The sequence below is a fragment of the Oreochromis aureus genome, linkage group 7 (genome assembly GCF_013358895.1).
Source record: "Oreochromis aureus strain Israel breed Guangdong linkage group 7, ZZ_aureus, whole genome shotgun sequence".
Lineage (NCBI taxonomy): Eukaryota > Metazoa > Chordata > Actinopteri > Cichliformes > Cichlidae > Oreochromis > Oreochromis aureus.
This window is the reverse complement of record NC_052948.1, coordinates 42,119,574-42,146,962: the sequence shown is the minus strand read 5'-3', so window position 1 is coordinate 42,146,962 and position 27,389 is coordinate 42,119,574. Positions and strand designations below refer to the sequence as shown.

The window sequence follows — 27,389 nt, the reverse complement described above, 5'->3', positions numbered from 1 at the left end:
AAAACACTTTATTAACAAAACGACCAGACTCCCTACCACGATGCTACCCTAAAAACAATCACAACATGTTAAAAGAACTAAACAAAATGGTGGAGACCGGCCACTTGAGGAGGCAACCTACAGGGAGGAGTGGCCAAGGGTGCCACCAATTACTCACCCGTGTGATTTCACTGCAGACCTCACTCACACTAAACTCGGTGCAATCTACCTATGCCGGTGTGTACACTCGCATGCATCGGGAGGGATTCCACCTCACGTGCCTAGCCCCTCAACAAGCGGCTGCACCTCCACTAAAGCAATAAAAGAAAGGATAAAACATTAAACAAATTAGTAAAAGATCTACATAAAACAAATACACCCCAAATTACTGTTCGTTATAAAAGCATTGCATAATAAACAAAACAGCATATGACAAGACAGCAGCAGTATAGTGCACACCTGCAACAAAAGAGGGAAACAGTTGTCAAAGTCCACCCTACTACATGCCACACTATGATAACGCAGTCCCACTTACCACTCTCTAAAGGGCAATACTAAACTGAGTAGCTTTCCTGGAGAGATCTGCAGCGCTTAGCTGCCTAATGCTCTCAGCCACCTTGGATGGACAAGACTGCCAAATGCCTCCTTCTGGTAGTGAAGCGCAGCTGTTTCTTATAAGCCTGCTAATTGTCGGCTGGGAAGGTGTGGATGTCAGTGGTGCATTCGTGGACATCATGTAAGATCCTACCCCAGAATCTACTTCACTACACCTGTATAATGAATCACGGTCTCTATGAGGCACCTAGAAAAGTTCTCTTCTATAAACTTTTGAATTCATTTTCCAGGATTTCCAGGATTAGACGATGACCCAACATCTGGTACTCTATGGAGCCAGAACAGTGCCATAGGAAGCTTTCAAAAAAAACAACAAAACAAAACAAAATTGGATCGAAAGACAAAAACTTAACTGTAAAAGGCATCAGCAGGATGCAAATTATATGAAAATGACATACAAGACTTACAACACTCTGCTCCTCTCACACATGCTAAAAGAGTGCCACAGAATTGAAACTGAATAGCAAACTCTAAGTGTAAAAATCAAACAGACAAACCTGTAAATGTAAAAGAACAGTTCGTTTTAACTAATTTTTAACACAAAACAGCATTTTTTTTTCAATGCCAATGTTTCCTTTTTCAGTTTTTATCTTACAGTGCCATTTTTTAAAATATCAAAATTAAGCTCCCCTGTTCCAGCTCTAGGGATTCTCCCTTGAAAATGAAATGAAATGAAAAAAAAAAGGTTTTAGGAAAAAATCAGCCTCGCGTTCATTGCCTCACCGTCTGTGTTGTCTGTACACATCGATCAAAATTTCCACAAAGGTGGGCATGTGGCCCCATCAAGTATGTTTTTACAATTCTTCTCTTTTCCATCGGAAATGGCACACACGTCTTTCAAGCCGTGTTTTCGTGTGTATGCAACAATTATAAATGAGGAGTCATATCACAAAATGCGTTTCATCGACTGAGTTGGCTGCCAGTAAGTGAACAGCCGGTCAAGTGATGGAAATGAGCATCGCTACCAAAGCAAATGCATCATGAGATTTACAATTCCAGTGGCAGTTGTGTTTAACATTCCTGCTTTCAGACTGCTTTCAGTCTCCTGCGTGGGCCACACAATAATTACTTCCATGTAGGTAACATTATTAAAATATGGAAGCCATCCCAGCTCCTAAAACAAGACGAAGAAGCTGTCAGCAGTGCTTTGGGCAGCATTTCAAACTTTGGGTTTACATTTCAAAATGTAAACTTAATCCCAGACCCGGCACCAGCTGATATACAGAATAACAGTTTATAATTTAACCAATATGTGATAAATTAAGTGTGAAACTGGCTGCAGACGTATCTGATGAGATTTTGTGACGTCACATTCAAAACCTGAAAGTGCTCCAAAGCGGAGTCCGCTTTTTCCTAAACTGTTAATGCTTCTTCACTCGTAAAGGTTGTGTCATAACAAACCAGGACCAGTTTCATCTATCTAAAGTTCGACTGACTCATTTCCACTGACAGCAGTTCTTCATGCTCATTAAACATTAACCTCATTAAACATTAATGACGATGCTAAATAATGAAGTTTATACTGACATTAGCGAGCCAGCACACAAATGAAGCAACGGATACTTCCGATTGAGGAGGAACACCCAACACCTGCTGCGCACACTTGCTCCGTGCTCTGTGAAGTTACTATTTGTCAGTGCTCTTCTTTTGACTGTGGGGCTTATAATGGCATCAGTGCTGCTGGTGTATGGATATTATCTGTAAGGCAGATGTCAGAGGGCTATGTCTGTTTCACAGATGGGATGTTTGGTGTCTGAAAACTAAAATATGGCATCACTTTCCTTCAAATATATAATTAGCTCTATAATTAGCTGACTTCATATTGAGTCATACTTTTCTGCCCCTAAGAAATAAAATATCACCTTTTTACTGTTAGTGGACAGTTGTGGACGAAGAACAGAAGTCCTGTATCAGATCACTTCTCAGTTGTTTATACCGACTGGTAACAAATCATAAGTCTGCCACCTGAAGACGTCGTCACTTTTATAATGTGGGTGTTTTATGTCCACACCTACATGGGTATTTTGCAAAACAGGGATTTTCCACTTTCTGTCCACATGGAAATGCTGAAAATTAGGTCAAGTGATGTGAAAACAGTTGCTGAGCCAGACAGAAATGTTAGCCAGTTGGAAGCCTAAAAACAATGGAAACTGTTTTTAAAATAACAGATATATTTATACTTTTTTAAAATCCAGTAAAAAACAACATTTTCTCCCATATTCATTTTGCTAATTTTTTTAAACAAAAGTAAATGGTAAAATTGAACAGGTGGTTAATAAAATATAAAAAAAAACATGTACAAAAACTTTTTTTTTTTGTCAAAAAAGGCGATAAAGGCTCTCATTTCGGATTAGTTTTTCAGAAGGAAAATATTGAGTAGTTGCCACACAATATGACTGAAATGCTAACAAAATATCTAAACTGGCTGAAAACATTTGTATATGTATGAAATATTTTTGAGTTGTATGTATATTTATATGTGTTTTTATCTTTAAAGCCTATAATAGCTGTTTTTACTGCATATTTTAATGACACCTAGCTCACACAGGTATTTATTGTAGCATGTATTTATTTCATTACATATTTTGTAACCATATTTATTCATGTCAATTTGAAAAAAATGGCATGCTGTAGTTTTAAGGATGCAGGGAATACCCGTTGTTTAAACATCAACACAAGCCTAAGTCACCTTTCAAAATTCAGCAACATTGCTACACGTGGTTAGCGGCTCTGTACCTGGACAGTGCCTGCACCACTAAAGGACCTTCCCTGTCCCTGACCTTCCCTCTCCTCCCCTTCAGTTTGCCTCATCATAATCTCATCATCAAATTCCGTGTTATGATTTACTTTTGTTTGTGTTTGTACTTTTTCCGAGGTTTGTGGCAATTTTTGAATCTATTTAATTACATAATTTGTCATTTTTTTCACCCTGCATCCGTTGATTACTTAAGCATCATGAGGTGGAGGGTGGGGGTGGTTCCCTATTTTTTTTTGCTGGGAGTTTGATCAGCCATTATTTGTAAACTGAGTGACCGAGTTTATTAGACACGTGAGCTATGAAATATGGCGTGTATTTTTAAAGCCATATTTGTTGTTTATTTAAATATGGCTTTGAAAGGCGGGAGAAGAATTAGTTCCTACCATCATTTAGACGACCCCAATATGAATGTTACTTTCCACCGAGTTACTGTTAAAGACAAACTACAAATTTACCACAATTTACTAAAATATTGATATTTTAATATGAGAATCGATTGCAGAATATAAATATCTGGTATTGGAAGACTCGATTTTTCAGTATTAGTATCGACCTGCACACCGCTAATTCTGATGTTCAGTTTGTATTTCAGCATGTCCTTTTCTACCACCTCTACATGCCTAAATGTACTGAGCTGCTGCCATGTGACTGGAGCAGGTGTCAGGATCCCACCATTCGTTCTGCTGTTAGAGCCTCACAGCTTAGTGCTGTTACCCTTTTTGTCTGATCCGTATCAGTTTTTTCAAAAATTCTTAACCCTCTTGGTAGTGCATCCCACCACCAAGAGGTTTCTAGGGAATGTTTTCTCCTTTCTGTCTGTTTTGTGACATTTTTGGCTGAAGTTACCAGTAGAGGTGACAGCATCATCATATGTTTCTATTTTTGCAATCGGAGCTGGAGTAAATAAATACTGCAAAGCCATTTGACCTGCTGGTTAACTGCAAATTGTACTCGTTCATAAAGAAGACAAAAGCCAGATGTTAATGGGTGTTCGAAGACTTTTCAGTCCAGTGTGAAATAGGCTGTAGAATCTCTTTCAAGAATCCTTTAGAGAAAAATGTGTGATATCTTTATCCAATGGTGAGCTGAATCAGGCCTCCGAGGCAAAGACTCTCCCTTCACAAGAAAATTCTCATGTGTGGCTCATATGATGTTGTATATTTTAATTTCTAAACAATAAAACATTCCAGTCAGTGACAGAAACCAGATCATCAGAACTTTAAAGTGTGTCGTTATCTGAAGGGAATTATTACTTACTTATTATTACAGTATCAAGAGACCATCGGAAATACTGTGGTGTGTGAATCATAAAACACCCTTATTGTTCCAAGTCACTGTCTCAGAACGTCTTTGTTTATGCGATCTGAACATCGTGTGTCTTTGCTCAGGAGTCTGGCATACCTTCTCAAACTGGCTGACAAATAAGTGTTTACTCATGTTTTTCTCGTTGCTGCAGTTAACCTGCTGATCCATGTTTGTTCGCATTTCATTGCAACTAAATGGCAAAAATATTTCGCTCAGTGGGAGGGGCAATAAAGCTTTTAAAGTGGACTTTGATTTGCTTAAAATGGCGAGCCCGCGTTTCAAACGATTGCTGAAACAGATTGTAATCAAAGTGCTTGGGATTATTAAAGTTGTCACTGATGGTTTGCATTCGCTGAGAATTATCTGTTCCGCAGCTTGGTCGCAACCGTAGTTTATCTGTAAGTTAGCTTATCGCAAGACCTCCTTTTATCTGTAACAGCTTTAATGTTCTTGTAATTAAAGTTAAATGCGAGGGTCATTTCTGCAGAGTTAGTTTGAAGACCATAATGAGTTCAAAGCCACCAGCTCAACCGCAATGAAACAATTAGAATCAGTGAGCCAAACCTCTGGTCCGTAATGGCTTTCTCCTCCTGGGCATGAGCAATCAGGACTTATCCAAGGCATGACCAACGGAGCCGGAGGGGACCAGTGTCAGCTCATGTGGGCGAGAGTCTCCAAAGCCCGTCAAATTAGCTGTTCTAAAATCCACACAGCTCTTTGGGAATAAATACGATTACAGCCATTAGCTTTGGGTGCTGATCCCAGATCTGCTCTTCAGCTCTCCGGGACTTTGAAGTTTGGCCTCAGATTGCAACGCAAATTTTAGCCAAAACCACGAGACAATGAAACTAATTCCTTTCCTACAAGAGAAGAAAAAATTTTTTGAGCAATGTGGCCACATCTAAAACACTTCATCATTAGCACAGCACTGCTTTTACAATATGACTAAAATATACAAGACTTACTGCAATTGTGGTGACGACAGATAGTTATTTTTTCAGCGGGATCATGCTATGTATTGCGCAGTATTTGGAAATATATATTTGCCATTACTATAAAATTCGTTGCGCTGAATGAAAACAATCTTGGGATCACATGTTGCTTGAAGTAGAGTAAACAACATTTGAATGACAGCAGCTCCAGAGAGGGAAACCCCTGCAGCTCTCCTAAATAGTTTAGAAAAAAAATTCCAATATGTGGTGCTTCACTCAATCCAGAAAATTGTTTTCTGGTGTGATGAAACATTTTTTTTCCCCCTCATGGACAACTGACTTCCAACATCTGAGTCTTGTTAGGATGGTTACACAAAACAACGAGACTGCAGGGCAATGCAATGAAGAGATCAGTCGGAAACTGATCGGTAACTCATTATTAGTTCATTAGTGCGCTGTGCTTACCGTTACCACAGACCAGTGATTATACAGCTTAAAAAACATCAGTGCAATGACAGAGGGTTCAGAAACATACTCTGTGTGTGTGTGTGTGTGTCTGTGTGTGTGTGTGTGTGTGTGTGTGTGGAATGTGTGCATTGTGTGTTGTCAATCTACACCCCAACATCAAACCACAGAGCCACTGACCAGATGTTTTCTGTCCTTTTCTCCCTCTCTTGCTCTATCTCTTGGCATTTTTCTCTCTTTTCCCTCATTATTTTCCCTCAGAGTTTTCCCACACTTGCTGCAGAAGGCCAAATTAATTCATTTTTGCAGTAGTTTGGCTCACAGCGAGCATGCTCGGCTTACAGTAAGGTCCTCTGCGTTCACAGCTGCCCCTAAAGCCAATTACAAGTGCACAGTATCTTCACAAAAGGCATCCAGGAAGAAAGATTATTACTGACATAAAATACTTTAATGGTGTTGTTTTTAAAACTAGATAAAAGTAGAGTTGTATTACTGATTTAACAGAATTCAGTTACACTTAATTACATTGCTATTTTCCTGCAGTTAAGCATTATTAATGCAAGTTACATTTTTTAATATGTGTTGTTTAGAACTTATAACTGTATCACCATTAGAGACTTATAGACCCTAAATGAAAGAACGAGTTATATAACTTGGCACGCTACATCACATCAATTAAGGCCATATTTCTGGGACTCTTCCGCTCTCTACTGTGTCGATGAATTTCTCCATCAGCGGGATATCTTTTTGTTCTCCATCTTCCTAAGAGAGTCACCTCAATCTCTACTGAGCAGAAAAAAAGTTAAACGGCAGCAAGTACTGTTGTGATTTCAAAGGTGACATCCTTCAATTAAAGCATTAACAGATTGGAATAGCACACTGTCAAGTGCTGTCCGCGGTGCTGAACGATGCCAACAGCATACATGTGCAAAAAGTCCAAGTAAGGAGTTTAACAGTTGGTTGATTTTGTTATTTTATCTAAATAAAGTAAACCGTTTATGGTTTTTGGACTTTGCTTGGTCAGTAAGACGAGGCAATCTACTGCATAACTCAACTTTTTCCAACTTTACCCAGTGAAGCTGCAAATGAGGGCACAAATATTAGATAGAACTGACCCTGGAGGCTCCCTCGTAAGCCTCAGTCACACAGGCCTAGAGACCAGTTGGTGACCATCTGACAACTAGTTGCAAGGGAATGATGTGTACTCTAGGGCTGCAGCTATTGATTACCTTGTATTCAGTCAGGGGGTCAGCGGCTAGTCTGCTAAGTTTTCAACCATGAGGGAATGTAATGCTTCTTAATGCACATTTCACCCAACCAGCATCTTCAGCAAAGTATGTCCAGACAGACAGCCAATTGTGAACAATACCCCAATTTGATGTTCAGAATCAGAATCAGAATACTTTATTAGTCCCTAAGGAAATTTCCCAACATTGTCTGGAGTTCACATGCAGCTGCACTGAGCTTGAAAACAATTAGTAACGTTTTTTGCCATTTAATATATGAAATCATTTATTAATTTGAGAAAACAATTAGCCCGCAAACTCATGAATGAAAATAATTAGTTGCACTCTTACTTTGTAAAGTCCATAAAAGAAAAAAGTAAAAACAACGCTGTGCATGTGCAGGATTTTTTCTGTTGCCTATTACTTAAGAATACACACTAAATTTATGCAGTGATTGATCGTCATTTCATCATGACATTCTGCACAGTGGTTGGCCTTCACCAAATCAATCTTCACCACCTGCGAAGTCGGGACCTCAGCGGGAAAGACAAGGTTGTAAAGCTGACATGAACGACAGATTGCTGGCAGCGCCCAACATCTGTCCATTCTCAGCTGGAGTTACCACCGCAGAGGGAAGCACTGGCTGACTGTAAGTGTACAGGTTGTCTTTACACGGTTATTTCTGTGCAACTGATCCATCCCCAAATGGAATTGTTTAAAAGTCAAATATGTCTGCAGCATACCATTGACAGGCGTGAGCTGTTACAGCAATATTACTAGATAAACTAAGAAGAAGAGAAGAAGAGGAGGAGATATGGTTGTTGTCTGACAATGTGAATAGGAAATTAAACAATGCTGAAGCCAGACAGCAGACCTAGATTCTTGAAAGGTAAAATGCAGCAACACACGTAAGGTACAGCGATTACCCAAACACAGAGAGGTGTTCAGAAGATTCAGGGGCTTAAGTGACTGAGGTTGAGAAATTGCTACGTGCTAGTCAAAACAGCTGAGGAACGTTGACTCATCTCATAACTATTTTTTGGATTTTTAAATCAGAAAGAGAAAGTCTGTGACACTGTCAGGAAATCATGTGTCATAGAGGGAGGAGAGCTTTTATTGCCAGTAAAGAAGATGCAATAAGGGAAAATTAGCTGTTTATCACAAGTTTTTCAGCCGATTTAAAAGAAGACACGGATGTCATTATTTGGCTTCAAGTCAGTCAGAAATACATCAATGAATTGATCATTTTCAGCTGATTGTTAAACAGATTCGACGGCTCTTTTCAGGCAACCCTGGAGTGAAGTTTGGCCAGCGTTTAGTATTTCAGACGGTTTGGTAAATTTAAAAACAGTGCTTCTAATCAAGAGGAAAGTAAGATCAGAAAGATGGATGACACTCCCAAAAACCTGGGAGAGGGAGAGATGAACGGCTCTCTTTCCTTCTTTCTGACCTGCTCCGCTCAACTAGTGGTCTGGGAAGGGGAGGAGAAAGAGAAATGGGGGAGAGGGAGGGAAGACGAAAACAGGGTGGAACAGAACACCCCACCCCCTGCTCCCCTCTCCCGCACAAACACATAAATGCACACAGCCCTTCAAAGCCGAGTGGTTTTAATAGACGTCCAATTACACTAAGAGATGACATCTGGGGAACTACAGCAGATAAATAAGGTGAAAGAAAAGACAAGATTCAGTCAACGCCAAATATCCAGCGAGAGCACCACTGATAGATAGGAGAGAGAGGGAGAGGCAACGGAAAGAGGGAGGGGGCCAAAGGAGAGGGAGCCACACACGGGAGGAAAGAAGAGAGGCAACGCACCGCTCCAGCATTCAGACTCTGAGAGGCAAGGACAGAGGACAGACAGGGAGCTCAGCTCACTGACAGACGCACTACAAGAGAGGGGAGAAAGACGAGAGCTCGCGGGGTCAGTCACACACTCAAGTAACTTCAAACCAGCTCAGACAAAACAAGAGAAACAAAGAAAGAAGAGAAGAAAGTCTGGATTCTGTGACGCCTTCTTTTTTTCCTTTTTTTGGTGGCGTGGACACTTCATAAGAAACAGCATTTTAATTTTATTTTTTTCTTCCTTGTTTTATTTATTTGATTTTTTTTTTTTTACCAAGCACTTTGCCATCTTTTTTTCCTAACCTGCTTCTCCTTCTGCCAGGACTGAGGGGGGATAAATCGTCTGGGACGCATGTGTTCGTGTGTGTGTTTGTGTGAATGAACTGATGATTTGTGTTTTTGTCTTTGGATGTGAACTTTAAAATGGGATTTTGAGTAATTTTGAGGAACCAGGAGCAGAGAGTGTCAGTGTCAGGAGCAGAGGTAGGAGGAGGAGGCGAGAGGTCCCCGAGGAGCGCGCTTAGTAATTCTCATTGTGAGGTGATCTGAGTTATGGTTGTTGACGCATTCCTGTGGCGCTTGTGAGGAATAAACAGCACCGGGGGACTACAGCGGCGTCAGCCACAACGCTTCACCATTACCCCCCACTACAGCAACGTTTATATTCCTGATCAACCTACATCTGCCACAGCAAGTCGCACCATCTTCACCCCAGCTGTTCTACAGGTTTTAACACCTACAGTCCCAGTGAGGCTGGGGTTTCCCAAACAGAGGAGGTTTAGTTGGGGGGAGTTTCTCCCACTCTCATTCCCTCTCCCTGCACCAGCTCAGCATGCCCCAGCCCCTGAGCACATCCACAGCTCTCCCAGCTCCACTACCATGTGTAGATGGACAGTGACACAAGGTGCACCGGCCGCCTGGTTCTCCTCCTGCCCCTGCCGTAGACCTCCTTCACTCCTCTCCCTCACCTTGCTGCTCCTGCTTCTCCTGCTCGGACCGTCCTCATCCTCCCCGCTGTCCGCTTCCTCCAAAAACGGCCGCAATGCACCAGGAGGGACTTCTCCTCACTTCCTCATCTCATACCCGCCACCCTCCTCATCACCCGCACCGCTTCACGCATCCTCTGCAAGGTTGCCAAGGGCGACCAATGTGTCATCGTCATCCGCGACGGTCGTCGGCCGGCACGTGCGAAGCAGCTACAAGCATCTACAAGGGGACGTGCGCTGGCGGAAACTGTTCTCCTCCCAGAAATTCTACCTTCGCATTGGCGAGGAGGGAAAGGTTAACGGCACCGGAAACAAGGACGATCCATACAGTAAGTCATCTGTCTTTAATGTGTCAGCTGATCCTTTCTGGTGCAAACAGCTTTTAACCACACACACAGCAACTTATGAAGGTCAGAAATCAATTTCATATTCAAGATCCTGATATGAGATCTTTCTTTTTAGACTTTTTGAAGGCAATATAAAGAGAGCCAAACGCAACCTTAGTATCTGTCAGTGGCACATCTGTGGCAAAAGCCGCACTGCTTGTCTTCCACTTCATTGCACATGTTTATCTGTGGCCACTGATGTTTCCTTGTTTCCGCTCTGTGAGCACCCATGCACTTCCAGACAGGTAGCTGGGCAATCGAACAAATAACAGAGCTGCGCGCCTGCAGCCTTTTCACCATGTGTAGAGGCAGGCATATTGCCTGACTACAAAGAGTTTGGGAAAGAAAAGCATGACAGTAGAAGAGCAGGAGAGGAGAGGAAAAAAAAAAGTAAACCGGGCAGATAAAAAAGAGCGATGATCCACTGGAACCAATTAGAAATTGCCCAGAGAAAGTTCTTCCTCTTTGAGGAAATATCTAAAACACAGCTATTACCAAACCCCTGGGGAGTATGACAAGTACTCTTATTCCTTGCTGCTATTGTGCTCTTGCTATAATAGTCGTGGGCATATGCTAACTATGAGGTTGTACTGACTCAGATATAAAGCAATAACCAAACGCTTCCTGCTCCCCCTTTTTTTTGTTTTCCTGGTTGTGCATTTTGCAGACAGGGAAATATGATTTTAACCTTTATTTATCCCGAGAAGGGTCACTGAGCACACATGCTTATTTGTCAGCATCACTCAGCCTCACATTCACACAGTTTCTCTTTCACACTCGCAGTTCCTCTGCTGCTGGGAACTCAAAACTCCACCAGTATATTAAAAGCACCTTAGGTTTCTGAGGGAAAATAATACAAATGCAACGATAACTTCAAAATCCACAGGTACAGCAGGAAAAAAAAACCCGCCCTCCAAAAAATAAAAACAAATTATGGCAAAAGCCCTATTTTTGGTTTCTAAAAAAAATGCTAAATAGCCAGATGGTATCATACAAATCTCACCAAAGCATCAGATCTGTACTGCAGCAAATCTAAATACTTTTAACGACTTGCAAGGCTCATCATAATCAGTTATGACTGATCCAGAACAGAAAATCAGCTGTTATCATTTTGTAGTGTGCGGCTTTATCTTCTAGTTAAACACATCTGGAAGTTCTCCAAGTCTGCCACAGTCTTTTGGCCTGCGAGCGGCACAGAATAACTGCATGGCCTAAGGACATACTGACAGTAGTTGTTGAGTGAGAACAGAACATTGCTCCCACATTTACCTGCCCACAGTCTGCCTGCCAGTTCACTGAATTAGATGGGTGATGTCCAAAACACGAGATAATATCTTTATTATTAGAGAACAGGCGTTCGCTGCATTACTGAATAGTTTTCTTCTAATGTATGATGTCAAGTGTCTGTGTACTTGTTCTAAACTGGTCTTTATCACTCACACACCTTCATACACATGTCATAGGGTTGCATGCATCTGTACTCGACGCTCTGGTGCTGTACAAGGCTCGCCTGCTGAGTACATGCACGCACACACACACACACAGATGCAGACACACGCTTGAGCACAGAGAGGCCAGTCTTGCACATGGCCTCCATATGGCAAAGCCCACTTTTATTAGGGCCAGGGCCAGTGTGAATATGTGTGCGTGTGTGTGCCACTCAGACACCAAGGCTCTGCCAGACATGGCTGAAGGAATTTCAATTAGCGTCTCTTCCTCCCTCCCCTCGCCTGCAGACCTCTTTGACACACACACACACACATATGTACACACTTTTTTTTTTTTTACTCACATGCACAGAAAGAGCTCAGCCATTAGGCTGCAACGTGTCACTAACTATAATAGCATCAGGTCATGGCATTAGAGGCACAATCCATCAATTTCAGCAGCTCTTGCCACTTGATTGTTTTAGGAAATAGGTAAGAACCTTCCAGGGAGAAAAGGGAATCTTAATATGGGAACTTGGTCGTGAAGGCTAAACCTTTCAGGCCATATTTTGTCTTGGCGGTATATTTAGAAAGCATTTCATCAATCTGTATCCACCTGATGGTAAGTGCAGATGTTCGACATGCTGTAGACTGAGACATGGCTGAGAGTTTGGTGATTAAATAATGCGTGTGGCTGCCCAGCATCAAACTATACTCCACGTCCAGGTGCTTGTGCTCAGATAGCATGACTGCACACGGGCTCGTGAGCAGAGCAGCATTTATGCTTATGCTAACACTCCCACTTACTGCCATTTTTTATGCACTCTGAAATAAGCAAAGAACAAATTGTACCCTTCAAACTAAACCAAACAGAATATATTTCAATTCTATTCCCCTAATGGTGATCATGGACGTGGTTTTTCACATACTAGACAGCGTATGACTGGTCCTACTCAGAAGTGCTCTGGTGTGTTTGTGCACAAGTTTTGAACACACTTTTTGTTTATTTTTATACCTCAGATTATAACATTGCTCATTTACACTGGTATACTTTTGAAGCTAAACACAGACTTTTAGACAGATTACTGCTCTGATGCTGGTTTCTGGCTATTAGAAACATATGGCCTATGTGAAATAATGTAGCAAACTTTCTCTATATGCAGCATCTTATATAATACAACTGCACAAAAACAGTGCACTCAAGTTTCTCCAGAGTGTAAAATCAGGTGTGAGACTACCCGATGCGACACTTCTTCGGGAAAGCATTAGATTGAAAAACTACCGCGGGGGTTAATTGCCGTGGTTATCGTAGTCTAATCGTCTGCTAATGTTCAGGAAGTCAGATTGCAAATGAGTGTCATTAGACAGTGTCAGAGGTGATGAAGAAGTTTTAGCTGCTGGTCCGGGGTCGCGGCACTCCTCCGCAGCGGAGCCTTTCTAATGATCTTGTCAGAGCCGAGGCCGGCACATCACTCAGGCTTTAGAGACTCGTGCGTTCTGATGTGTTATGTTCTAAACGCCCATTTATCCATCTCACCTCATAAGGCCTTTTGAAATGAAGCGTTCTGGTCTCAGTTTGGAAATCTTTTGGGGCTGCCATGTGATTAGCATCCATCCTCCCGCTGACCATAAGAAACAAGACCGTCCTTGTTTCCTTCCCTCCATTTTGTCCACAGACTGTCACATCTTGTTTACAAACAAACGAATAACACAGTGTAATAAATGGACATGCGCTTGCAGTTGGACTGCAGACTTGTGCTTGTGAGTAGCTCAGTTACGACTAAACGGTGCCAAGGTGACAGCAGTTGGAGGTTTGATTCTCATCGTAAAAGCTGCCACACACACACTTCTGGTTAACATTTATCATGCATTAATCACTGCGCTGTCATGGGAGAATCAAACAAACCACAATTTTAGACTCTTAATTCTCTGGACATCATTCTGATTTAGACCAGGATTTCCCTGGCCTGGATAATTACACGGGTCTGCCCCCTCTTGTTTGACCTCTACCTATTGACCTGAGTCAGGAAGCACTGCTAATGGAAAGGTCAGCACTACAAGTATTGTATCACTTTTGGTTGTACTCTGCAAATGCCAGATTTTTTGCAACTCAAAGAGCCAAATTTTATATTAACAAGTCTGCAAGAGACAGAATTATATTTGGAATGATGCATTTGTATCCAAATATTATTTTTGTGTATGTTGTGAAGTCAGTGCCAAAGCTAAAATCTTCTTTCAGCCAAAATAACTTGTTTTGCCGTTGGGATCCAGAGTCCTCTTCAACTTTTAGAATTATTTTAGGGCAGTTTTAGAAAATACAGGAAAATGTTAAAATATATTTTACTACACTTTTATAACTTTAGCAAAACTAGACTATTAAAACATCATCAAAGCAATGTAGGCTGCACTGTGTATTGTAAAAAAAAAGAAAAAAAAATGCGATTAGAAATGCAACATTGCAGATTGTTCCTGTGGAATAAACGTGTACATATTTAAAACCACATGCACTTCTTCATCTCTGTACTTTGCATCCATAAAGCTTGAATGATTCAGCAAGGTGAGAGCCAAATACAAATGTAACAAGTCCTGAGATCTGCCTTCGATGGGATGCTTGATGAGCGTGTTTAGGGTTCTCATGGGAAAAGGTAACAGTGTGGCCCATAAAAGAGAGTTATGAGGAGGTACTGGAAGTACCAGAGGTTAGTGTCAGCATTGGTTTTCATTTAAAGTTACTCTGACATCTGCACGGACTCTTCTCCCCAGCAGCTGTAAATAAAAAGGGCGCGCAAACATCACTGAAGGAGCTCGTTCAGGAAAAACTAAAACGGGTGCTCTTAAGAGCCAACATCAACAATTACATTCGGCTGTACTCTGAAAACATACAATAAACACACACTACCTTCCTCTTTCTGACCTTTAATTCAGCTACAACTTTCATGTTGTTTACATGCAGGACGCCATTAAGGGTGCCCCTGATTGGCTATACACAAAGATAATGGAAAAACCATTCGCGGTAATCAGTGAAATTAGTTAGAGTCTTCCTGTGGGTGTGTAACTGCGATAAATTCTTTTGGTTTCATACTGCACATCTTCCCCGTGATGTTGTTGCAGCGGGAGTCTGGATCAAATCATGTCACTTTTGAATTATGACTCATTTTACTCTAATCTGCGGAGCAAGCGAGGCCAAAAAATAAACGTTTTGGGATCTCTTACAAGGGAGAGACTTTTCCAAGGCCCCCTGATAATCTTCATTAAGCATATGCTTACTACCATTCATACTCTCAGATGCAATTAGAGCTGTTTGTATTCTAAAACCTTTCACCTTAAAGGCTTCAGACCTGTTTCATAGTAACAGAAAGAAGCATTTCAATCTGCGTGCATTTTGGTTCTCTGTTGCTGTCGTCAAGAAAATCAAACTGAATGCAACCATCTGCATATTTGATCAATTTAGCTCATTTAGCCTTTTATCGTCACTTGATGATGGAAACTCGCTCTAATACTTCTTTAAGCTTGCCAGCTAGCTGGCTAATAATCCAAGCCACACCACAGCAACAGCAAAGGGATCCTTTCAGAGCAGTTTTATGTGACACAGTCATATCAGAGTTTGTGTTTGCTCAGAGATAATGTGGGTAACAGTAATGTCCACAGTGTGTGTCTTTAATGGGATACATGTCCCAAATCAGCACATTTTTACAGCGTATAGTAAAATATTTAGACTCCTTGGTGCAGAACACCCCCCGGGAACTGATTTAGACAATTTAAAACCTGTCGTAATAAACAGAAAAAAAATAAAAGTTAAATGTTTGACTCTTTTGTGCAAACTTTTCAGGGGTCTCTCATACATGCCGATAAGCCTACGAGTGTCCTTTAACGCATTCACTGATGCTTGGATGCCTCAGGAATAGAAACGCATGCATGCTGACAGTAACACCTCCACTTTTATTGTAATTTTCTCGTTAAGATAGCCCTTTTATTTCAGTGCTGTCTTTGTTTAACTTTTTTTTTGTTCTTTTGCAAAAAGTCGCTGAGGACAATGACAGGATCTGTCTTCCATCACTATTTACACACTTCCTGTCATCACCACTTGATATCTTCCCATAAATTTGCTCCCCTGTCGATTAATGTGTCAGCTACAACAAGATGGAAGAGCCAGATTTCCGAAGGCAGACCGAGTCAGTCCCGCCACAAACCCAGTTGGGCACCACCTTAAACAAAAGTCTTTCAGCAACAAATTGTGTTTTTGTAAGATCTTCCGCTCCTTCGGAGCACTCCAGCTCACTGAAGAGAGTGCCAAACATCGAGAGTCCATTACTATCCGCAAAACCTTTCTCATTGTGTATATTTTGTGGATGATTGCTGAACAATACAATCTGACATATACTGGAGACTGGGAGAGAGAAAAGCAGGAAGAGATTCTCTGATAACCTTTCATACTTCTGTACTCCTATAAAAAGGATGAATTATTTATTTCCATGCATTTGGCAAAAGGTTTACAAATACACTGAATTAATGATAGTCTGCGATGCAGACTTATTTAATGATTGGGTAGAAGTTTTGGAAGCATCCATGGGTCATTAAGTTTTACCAGCACGCAGAGTTTCATATTATTAATATGGAAGAACTGACAGCATCTGAGAAGTCATCTCAGTGATGCTGTAGCAGCAAACAGTTTATTGTTGTTTAAATAACAAATCAAAGCAATGGAAAAGTTGCTAATGTCATTTATGGAAATAAGTATGAGCAAACTCATGTCGAGAGCTTAACATCATAAAATTGTACAAATGGCCAAAAATGGCATGAGAATTATTATTCTTTTATAAGATAGCCCAGAATCAATTCAGTCACAGTCATATTAGGAAAAACAGTGGTTGGAGACCGTGGCATGAACACAATTATTCGGGGTCTTCAAAGCACCTTTGGAACATCGAGATGGCAATAAGACATAAGTCAGGCTGAATCAGCCTGCCATCAGTTTGCAATTAAATCAATTAAGTCAAGTTGACAATTCTGCTATGCCATGTGTTGTACTGTTGAACTGTTATAAATCATCAAAACTTGCTGCCAGTCTATTACTGTTTGTTTCCAATCTGCTGTCGTCTCCATACACAGAAATTCACATTAACTACTTTCATTCAGAGTCCAGTTACCTCATAGACCTGAAACATAAATTCAGAAATCCCGCCACAAATAGTGACGTATGCAGTTGCTGCAGGACGAGGATTTAACCGTAAAATGACACAGGTGCTCAGCAATCTTGTATTTATATAGGAATATTACCAGAATAAAACCAGTTGCCAACCAGCTGAGTCAAGTCCCCTCTTTCAGACAGACACATCACAGAGGAGTTGTTTTCATTGTTGCAGAATGATTCAAACTTGTTGCGACGTGGCAATTATTTGCAACCCTTTGCCAATCTGTTCGAGAGTCTTTGCAATCACTCTGAGTTGGATCGCCACTGTTTAGACAGAGGAAACCTATCAGGAAACCAATCCAATCGCCTTGCAAATGAAAATGATTACAGCAACAAACTGGAATTGGTGACTGAATGTGAAAAAATTCAGTGCAATCACAAGACAATTAAATTTTTCAAAGCTTAAAGGAGCTTATTGTCCTATTTTGTGTGATTGAGCCATTAACTGCGACCTCTTGTAGCAGAACTTCTAGGAGAGCAGAGGTAAAACTGTTAGACATGTGAGTGGTTAATTGACAGAAAAAAATGAGTTAATTTGTTTCAGATCTTTGGTTAGATGAGGATTTGAGGCTTTTGTTTGTCATGCAGTATCACCTTGAATATCATCAAGTTTTAGATTTTCAACATCTGAAGATGTGAAGCAAATTTTGTTTCCTTTCCTCTGAAAACTTCTTTGAGAAATTGTAAAACGCCACAACTGCCTTATAGTGTATTTTTACAAGACTCTTTCTACCTGCAGCGATGTTGTAAAATGTCCAGATGAAGCCGAATGCAGAAAGTGTCATTTTGGTGCCTGTGAACAGGCTGAATTCATGGCCAGTAAAGCAGTGGGAGATGGAGAATAGCATCTGTGACAGATAACATCCAGGGCTGCTGCCATATAGACACCACGTGCTTTAGGAGAAGCCCCCAACCAAACACACACACACACACAGCTCACCCCTAACCCTGCTGCACACACACACTGCATAAAATTGAGCCTCTTAATGGAGTCATCAAAGGTAGTGCTGTGAGTTGAGACTGGAGAGGCATCTGGACAGTCTGGCTGTTTGAACAGAGCCGTCAGGAATGCCGGCTCATTACTCTGTGTGTGTGTGTTAAGTGTGTGCGTACTGAATGCGTACAAAATTAATACATGTGCAAACGAACACAATACAGAGCAAAGCAGAGAGAGGATGTGACAAGCTGAATGATATTGTGGGTAATACTTGTGGTGTAATATAAGAAGATCTCTAAAAGCTGAGAGTCCATCAACAACAACTCTAGCCACAACAGTTGGGCAACACCGCACTGGCAGCTGAACTGTAAATGAAAAATGTGTGAAATGCAGACGACCATCACAGCACTCTGCCTGAAAACACGACTCCTGCTGTGTCAGGCCTGTGAATGGTTCTTGACAGAAGCTGGCAGCACGGGCGCTCTATCATGTTACAAAGTAAACTGCGTTTAAGGAATCACAATTTCTCAGGTGGTTCTCCACTCAATCAAATCGCGGTTAACATCATTGCGAATTTCTCCTGGCCGCTCTTAAGCATGAGTGATTGCAAGTGATTGCAAATTTCATGTTATCTCCTGGCTAGACCGTTGGCTTTTTTCACCCACGCGATCACGCCAAGGCCAATGAAATCAGATGAAGGTTTAACAGTGTGCAGTTTTGCCCATTTCTGTACACGCTGATGTGACTGCATCAGTCAGGAAAGGATATAAAACCATTGCCCAGGCAAGAGTAAGCTAATATGGTGAGCGCGGGCTAAAAAGAAAATGAAAGGAACTGAGAAAAAACACATTAAATGTCACAAAGGCCAAACATAATTTATTTAATATGATTTTTAGACCGCAAATCAAATATGTGCAGAACACAATATGAAAAGAAATCAATTTACAAAAAAACTTGTATTTGTAGAAAAATTCTGGCCATATTGGAAATCAGAAACAGCCCTCTGTTCCCTCTTTCATGTAATCCATCAGCTAGGCGTGCTTTGATGTGGCCACTTAGCACAAGAAGATACTGCTGTCAGCCACATCAGTCTAAACAAATACCTCAGTGCTCCCCAAAATACACAACATGCAGCAGTTTCTGCTCCAGCCCAACATCTCCACAAGCTCTCACCAAGCAATCTGCACATCCGAGAGATGTTTGTTCTCTTTTGGACTTCATAAAGAAACGGAAATAGTCCGCTCAAACTCCGACAAATAACTAACGCTAACAAAATTGTTTAATCCTGATAAAACTGTGGCCTCAAAGGCCGAGCCAAATTAAAAAGACATTTTCTCTATTTACGTGACCAAATAGAGCAATTCGTATCTGATTTGGTGGTCCATTTTTCCCCTTTTTGAATTCTTCTATTCTTTTGCATGTGTTCCCACTGGATTTTCTTTGCTTTGGAGTCTTTGGTGGTTGCCTGGATGTAAACTCTCATGTCACTGTGAATATGAAATGTCGTCAGTCACTCTGCTGCTTGTTTCAAAGAGAAAAATGATCTTACTGTTTAGACCTCAACGCATGAAAGGTTCCTATTAAATCTTTTTTTTTTTTAAGAGAAATACATAATAGGGTCCTTTTTGTCTTCATGAGAATTTTGTTTCCTGGATGTCACATTTATCTCAAAAAGGGTGAGAGAAATCAGTCAATGCTGGAATAAAAATAGTGAAGTCAGAGGTTCAGAGCAGAGCACTGGACGCAGAATAAAAGAACAAAAATCGTTTCCACTCTGCTCGCGGAGGGGAGTTCATGACACAAACTGCTCCGCAAGTGACGATATTTCACAACGAGGAGCAAGACCTCTCCGAGCTGTAGACACGCAGTAGACCCGCTCACAGCTGGTCACCGTGTCGAGGTCACGAAGTGAACAACTGCAGTATAATCTTCAAAAAGCCCCTGGATAAACAGTGGAAACATTTTCACAACCTCCTCTAACCTTTGGGATCAGCTGGAGTCTAACTGACCACGTTTCCAAAAAGGGGCCTAACAGGGGTCGGTGTGAGGTCTGCGAATGTGCGCGCTCCTGTGTGAGAGTGTGTCTTTTTATTATATTTGTGTGACCGTGCTGATCTGCATGAGCTAGAATGATCATAGAAGAGTGTACATCTCAGGCTGATGCTTAATCTTTAGATTAGACTACATTAGATTGGACTTTACTTTTATTTTCACATCTGTTGAACAAATTACAATGAAATTTGTAGCAGTCCTGGTGGTTCCTGCATATTTAGCATACATTACTATGATATAATTCAGTACAATTATAAAATAATACAAAACAGCTGAGTTGTTATTGCACTTGGTTGCACTGCTCACTGGAATATTGACTTTGTAATGCAAGAGTGAGTCCTGCTTAGTCAGTAAGTGAGTATTAACATATAAGTACTAAGTATTTAGCAGAGTTCAGGTTTCATGTCTCTCTGCAAAGAAGCTGTTTTTGAATTGGCTGATTTCAAAAGTATTTACCTTAAAAAGTAAACACTGTCATACATCCAGTGATTTTATCCTGTGAAGTCAGTGCACTAGTTATTACAGTTTTTGCTTAACTGGGAAACAAACAAGCTCAGTGTGACTGCTGACCTGTATGTGAAATAATGCAAAAGCTAAATTAAGCTTTGAACTCATTCTTTGCTCTTTCCTGTTCTAATTATGTCATAGCACCTTAATCATCATTCGGTTGGTGGCTGATTTATAGCCGGTCCACTAGGGTTAACTTCAAATGAACAAACAGCAGCAGATGTTAAAACTTCTTCAGATTTTCTTTTGCTTTGTAAATCTGGTTGAAATTGGTGCCAAATTTAAACAGAAATCTGGTTGAGAAATTCTCCTATAAGTCAGAGAGACTGCGTAGATCATTGTAACAACAAATATAACAATGGATTACACCAATGTGGAAAATTACAGCAACACCAAAAATCTCAATCAGTCACGATCCTAACCACTACTATGAATAGCAATCGTTATGGCTTAAAATGCATGAAACCTGCTCTCGTGAGCTCAGATTTGTCTTTAAAAAAAAAAAAAATCTGTTAATTAAATATCGTTAAGGTCATTATGGAGTCGTTAATGAACAGTTTCTTCCTTGTTAGACGGCTGGGCTGTGTTTATTTGAACTTCCAGCTCTGTCAGTTACAGCTTGACAAGCAGAGACCATTTTGGCTCGCTCTTATGAAAGTTGAAATGTTGCCCTGTTACACACAGGTGTTTGCCTTTGGTAGTTCTTTAAAAAATGTTGATAGCAGCAAATGACCATGCCTTTTAAATTAAGTAAACTTTGTGCTTTTTTTTTCTTCTTTTTTTGCTTTCAGTGCCAGATCATAAAACTCCCCCTTTGCACTTAAAACATAATTCATAAAGATGTTGGGCTGAGATCCAAGGGACACAGGGAGGGAAACAGGAGAGAGGGGGGGGGGAAAGCAGAAAAAATAAAAAATACACATTAACAAGACACCAAAAAAGACAAGGTGTTGAGTGAGAGAGTAAAATAATAAAATGCAGCTTTAAGGACAGCAGAGGTAACGTTAGCCCGACACAAGCTCAGGTCCTGTTTTTCTCCATCTCCCTGCATTACTGCCAACTGTTGTTACTGCAATTTAAGCCTTTTGTTGCAGCCAGGCTTTTTCACTCACAGGCAGACGGGCTGCTTCTGGTAACTGGCGCAGGGGCCATAAAAGAGCCCTGTGCTTTTGGTTTTAGACAAACCACATCAAATGGAAGGAGGAAGGTTTGAACAGGTGGACCAGCCTGTAGCGCAGCACAGACAGATCCCTTTTTTTTAATGGATCACAGCTCAGAAATGTCAGCTGGAACATTTTGAACCTGATAGATCAGCGCTGTGTTGTGGCACATGCCTGTGTGAGTAATGGACTTCACACAGCAAGACTGCATGACGCACCGTGGAGCTACGAAACTCTTCTTAAAGTTCTTGAAATCGACCACATGAGGGACAAATGCATCAGCCACAACATTTAACACGAGGCCACAAATCATTAAAAAAAAATCACAAACATTCTCCAAATCCTTGTCCAGTGAAAACAAAGACCAACTAGGCGATGCAGCGTAGTCAGTGAAAGACATATTCTTTATATAGATTTTGTATAATTCTGAGCTGGAGGCTTCTCCTTAGGTCTGACCTTCATAAAAATCAAAAGCCTGCAGGAAGTTTCAAATCTCAGTCTGAGTACAAGAAAAGAGGGTTAAGGGCAGTGAAGGGTCATCTGGTAAAAAGGCAGCTACTGTATGAGGCAGTTGAGATACAATGAATATTTTTAAGTGTCTCACAACCAGATTTTGGGGACACATGAAAATTTGCATTTACATTTTTTGTTTATTTACCACTAAAGATCAGGTGAATATCCAAGTCTCTTTTCTGTCTAAAGTGTTCCTGCAACCAGCCTCCACTTCCTACTGCCCCCCTCGGCTAATCACCTCATCTCCTGATTACTTTATGGCCCGCTGTAACTGGCTTTAAGATGAGAGAAGGAAGGGCTGGCAACCACAGCTTAAATCAGTAATTGGTTCAGGCTTGAAAACTGATACAAACGCGTTGACCTCTTGCCAGTCTGGCAGGCAGAAAGCCTTGCTCCGTCCAGCCTGCCTGTGCTCCTCTGGTCAGAAAAACAAACATAGAATGCAGAAATGTTTTTTCCTGGCTAACACCTTGGTCCCAGAGCATACAGCCCACAAGCTAACCAGCAAATGAGGAGGGGGCAAGAGACCGGGATGACTGTCACACAGTGAAGGAAAAAGAAAGGGAGGGGGACAAGACTGGGGTTCACTTGTGGGAAAATATGAAATAAAAAAAAAAAAAACAGTGCAGGAGACCCTGAAATTAACAAACATATAGATATGTTATAGCAGCCTTAAGAGGCATGCAGATATTTTGATGCAGTCTCTCCATTTCATACTGTCTTTGGTAACATTAACACTTGCATGAAAATTGATGGGAAACTTTGAGCTTTATTCCAAAGTAATTACTATATCATTAAAGTCATTTAAGTTGTCAGACATACATATGCATATAAATGTAATGTAATGAAAAACTTTTGCTTTTAGAGACAGACAGAATAAAAAGTAAATAAATCATCACAGGAAACTGGAACCTGTTCAGGGTCCTGTTCCAGACTATAAATAGAAAAATATGTGGTTGTAAGAATGTAACTCTATCTGAGTAAATGACCCACACAAAAGTTGACTCCCTATTTGTCTCCCTGTCCCTGCTCCACCAGGTGTTTTGGAGATCAAATCAGTGGATGTGGGAGTGGTGGCCATCAAGGGCCTCAAAAGTAACCACTACTTGGCAATCAAGAAGAATGGCGTTCTGTACGGAGCGGTAAGTTTTAGCACTGTTTTACTCTCTGACCTGTCGTTTTTATTTAATATGCTTTATTCCCTAAGTCCAAGAGGATAGCTTTATTCTCAGTCCAAAAACATCCTTATTTATCTTATACTAGGCCTTGGTGATTGATTGTTCCTAACAAACAGAGGGTTTAAACAGCAGGTGGATGGAGATGGGTGCGAACACCCTTTTAATATACCCTCTCCATGACATACAGATCTAAGAGTAGAAAAAATGAAACCGAGTGTTGTACAAATTACACAATATATATAAGAGTCCTATGCAGCTCTGTAGTCCAGCGGGTGCCTCTCTTTTCAGAGAAGCTTTGTATCCTTCTTTGAATAATGAAGCTAATATCTTGGTTTGGATTAAATTCTTAACCACGGTTTCTCAAGAACTCAATTGCTTCAGCTTATTTAAGCTTGAGAGCTTAAATAATAAACTTGTTGAGCAGATTACTTGCACAAACATCAAATTCATTACTTGAAATTTTTGGTCACCCTTAGTATATGACAGAAAATAAGGTCCATTTTAAGAGATTTACGCCTTGTTAGTTCAAAATCTGCTTCACTCTTTGCAAATGCACTTTTGCAATTGCTAAATTCGACTGATGATGATAGTGAAAAAAAAATCGGTAAAAGGACGTTTTCCCTCTAAAGTGGTGGTTCTGTGGCTTTGAAGTTTCTTGAATGCTTTATAAAACAATGGACAAGGCTGTACGACTCACTGTTCCAGAAATAGGAACCACAGTTACTCTCTTCTACCTACCTCTCCTCTCCACTCCATTCAGAAACAGGAAACACAATCCTTCAGTTTCTCTGTTCTGCTTCAGTCTCTCTGGGTAGAGCAGCCCTCGTTTTATCTGTCCTGTCTCACTCACCCTTCTTTCCCTCATTCGATTCTGCCTCCCCCACCCCCCTCTTTTCCCTACTTTGAAAGACCTGAGTTTCAGCATGTCTCTGAGGAGCCACACAACAGATGAAATGACACACGGTAGAAAAGACAGAAAATAAAAAGAGGCATTTTGTTGCATGGCCTCCAACTGAATTCCCATGACGTCTTCTCCGCGGCACAACACAAGCCCTAGTAGCGGAGCGGCGAAGGGCCGGCATTCGATTACACTTGATGGTTTTACACAGTGACTTCTTTATCTGGTGCTAATCAATTGAATTCATTGTTTCATTGTATTGGCAGATTAAAGCACATAGGTGACACCGCAGGTTATGATCGCCTGTAACTTTTACTACTTTAACGTTCGTTTCTGTACTTACTATAACGATTCTTTTGCCTATTAACACCATTATTTTGAGACTCAATTGATCCTTAACTATAGCTGCTACTTGCCTAACTCTAACCTTAGCCTTTGAACATGCCTTCATCTTAAAGCTTACCGATTTACTACTTACTTTTTTTAACCATGTGACCGTGAACAGGCTTATATTCCTACATCATGCACTCACGCGATATTTAACTGTACCTTGTACCAGTGTAGTTTAAAAAGCTGCATAGCGTTCATAAAATATTTTCATTTTGCTCTGGGAACACTCAGCTTTACTTCTGGAACCAATTTGAACAGCTGTGGTGGAGAGAGAGAGCGCGCGAAGGAGAGATATTGGCCATTAGTGTGTGTTTGTGTGTGTGTAGCAAGTACATATTTGCTTGCGAATATCAATTGCATCCAGTTAACTGGCTGTTTAAGCGCTGTTAGCCTTAAGCAGAAGGGCAGCTTCCAGTAAACTGACAAATGCAGCTCTCTCAGATCATTTTCTCTTCATTTACCAGTGGGTGGCCATTGCGGTAATGTAAGCCACAAACTTTGTGTCACAATGCTCTTTGCTCGGCACTAAGCCCGAACCATCGAGAAGTCACAATAACTTCTCTGCCCTCAACCTATCCCACCACCACACAGCCAAACTACTGACACACAAACAACACTGACAACTATTCAAGTTTTACGTCTGACTTTTTAAAATTGGAGATTACGCTGGGGATTGTTCTTAAGCAATGGCTGACCATTTGTTATTGGATCTTGTCACAAGAACTCCAGGTTATTGCTGTGCTTTGACGATGCCCTGAAGAACCACTGAAACAAAAATTAGTAAGAGTGAACACAACAACAAAAAAACTGTTACTGTTTTTGAGTAAAAACTAACCATGACTGAGAACTTACACATGTGGTACAGTGGGAAGTTTCAAGCCACTGGCTACCTGCAAGAGGTGGTTTTCATCAATGGAGAAAATCTTAAAAAGGCAACCTGTACTAATATACTTTAAATATAATTTATTATCTTTTTCTTCAGCTCTTTTAAACTCTTTGCTTCTCCTCCACAGAGAGAGTACGGCCCAGACTGCCGTCTAATTGAACGCATCGAGGAAAACAAGTATAACACCTATGCTTCAGCTCAGTGGCTCAACAAGGACAAGCGCATGTTTGTCGCACTGAACCCCAAGGGAAAGCCAATGAAAGGAAGGAAGACACGAAGGAAAAACCCAGCCACTCACTTCCTGCCTATTTTGCCAGAACAGCGATGACTGGACAAATCAGCCAAGGGAGAGCTCTGCAGACTAAAGGCTATTGGACGTTTTTTGGAGTTGAAGTGATGGCTTCATTGGACAGATTCAAGTCTGAACAGTATGATGCACTGAGGAGGAAAAGAAAGGAAACAAACAGACATTTTATCACAGTTGGATAAAGACATTTCTATTTTTAAAGAAAGAAATAAGATATATCGCTATACAATGTACATACTATTTTCTGTTTTAAGTTATAAAGTACACTGGCACGGTAAAAATATGAAAAGAAATGACTTCTGTGCCAAAATGTGAAACGCTAACTCACATTTTTAGATTTGTGTACGTGTGAAGTCAGTGACTGGGGAAGAAATGGCAAAAAAGGAAAAAAATGGGGGAAAACAGGAGAAGGTAGAGGAAGTATTAGCAGAAAGCTGACTGATAGGAGGAGAAGAAAAGATGAGATGGGTGGAGGAAAAAAATGAAAAAAGGCTGTGTTGTGTTTAGTCAAGTACCAACACAGCAGCAAGTCTAAAACTATCATGTTTTTTCTTTGAATTTATTTATTTTGTGTAATATTTAACAAAAAACCCAACAAAAATACAAAAAAGGCAAAGTCTTGTCTTGTCTTTTTTTTTTTTTTTTTTTTTTTACCATGTATGCTTCTCTTTGAATACTATACATTTAAACCTGAATAAATACAAAGAATATATTTGTCTTTAACCTGACTGACTGACTTTGGTTATTTTTATTTTCAGCGTTTGATTATTGTTTGTTCTTTTGCAATATACACAACAAAAACATAAAAATGAATACAAACATAAAGGATGTGATTGAATTTTGACTGATCCAGCCTATTGCTATAGCATATATATTAGCTCATTATTACTAACCATGATAGCTACAATATCATTTGGTCTGTTCATGTTGTTAGCAAGCCTATATACTTAATAGAATAGAATAGAATAATCCTTTAATTGTGCCACAAGGGGAAATTTGGTTGTAACAGCAGAAAAACACAAACAGAACAGGACACCGGACATAGAACAGAAACACATACAATTTTTACATATTTACATCTTGGACAATAGTTACCAAAACAGAGTACTTTACAGTTATTCAAATTAAAGTACAGATAAGTGGCAAACCCAGGTTGTAGTGTGCAAACAGAGCAGAATACAGAAAGATGTTTAAATAGTTAAGAATATTTAGAATAATTAGAAAAGTACAGATTGTGTATTGTACCTGTGCATTAAAAAATAGACATGTAACTTCCAATAAGTTAGTATATATATATAAACTGAGAAACATAATGTGCAAGTTATAACAGTAGTAGTAGTTCGGTTGATTAGTGCAAGTTACAGCGCTGGTGTGAACATCTATGATTGTTGGGAGCAGTTTTGATTGTAGAGTCTGACAGCTGCAGGGAGGAAGGACCTGCGGAAATGC

The 27,389-nt window shown here is 40.5% G+C and overlaps 1 protein-coding gene across 1 annotated transcript; it reads left to right on the top strand.

Annotated features, from left to right (window-relative positions):
• Positions 1-8,665: 8,665 nt before the first annotated feature.
• Positions 8,666-26,634, top strand: LOC116335188. Its single transcript, XM_031758802.2, has 4 exons — positions 8,666-8,843; positions 9,709-10,437; positions 23,320-23,423; positions 25,761-26,634. Exons 1-4 carry the CDS (start codon positions 8,666-8,668, stop codon positions 25,959-25,961), a joined length of 1,212 nt encoding a protein of 403 aa, XP_031614662.1. The 3' UTR covers positions 25,962-26,634.
• The last annotated feature ends 755 nt before the right edge of the window (positions 26,635-27,389 follow it).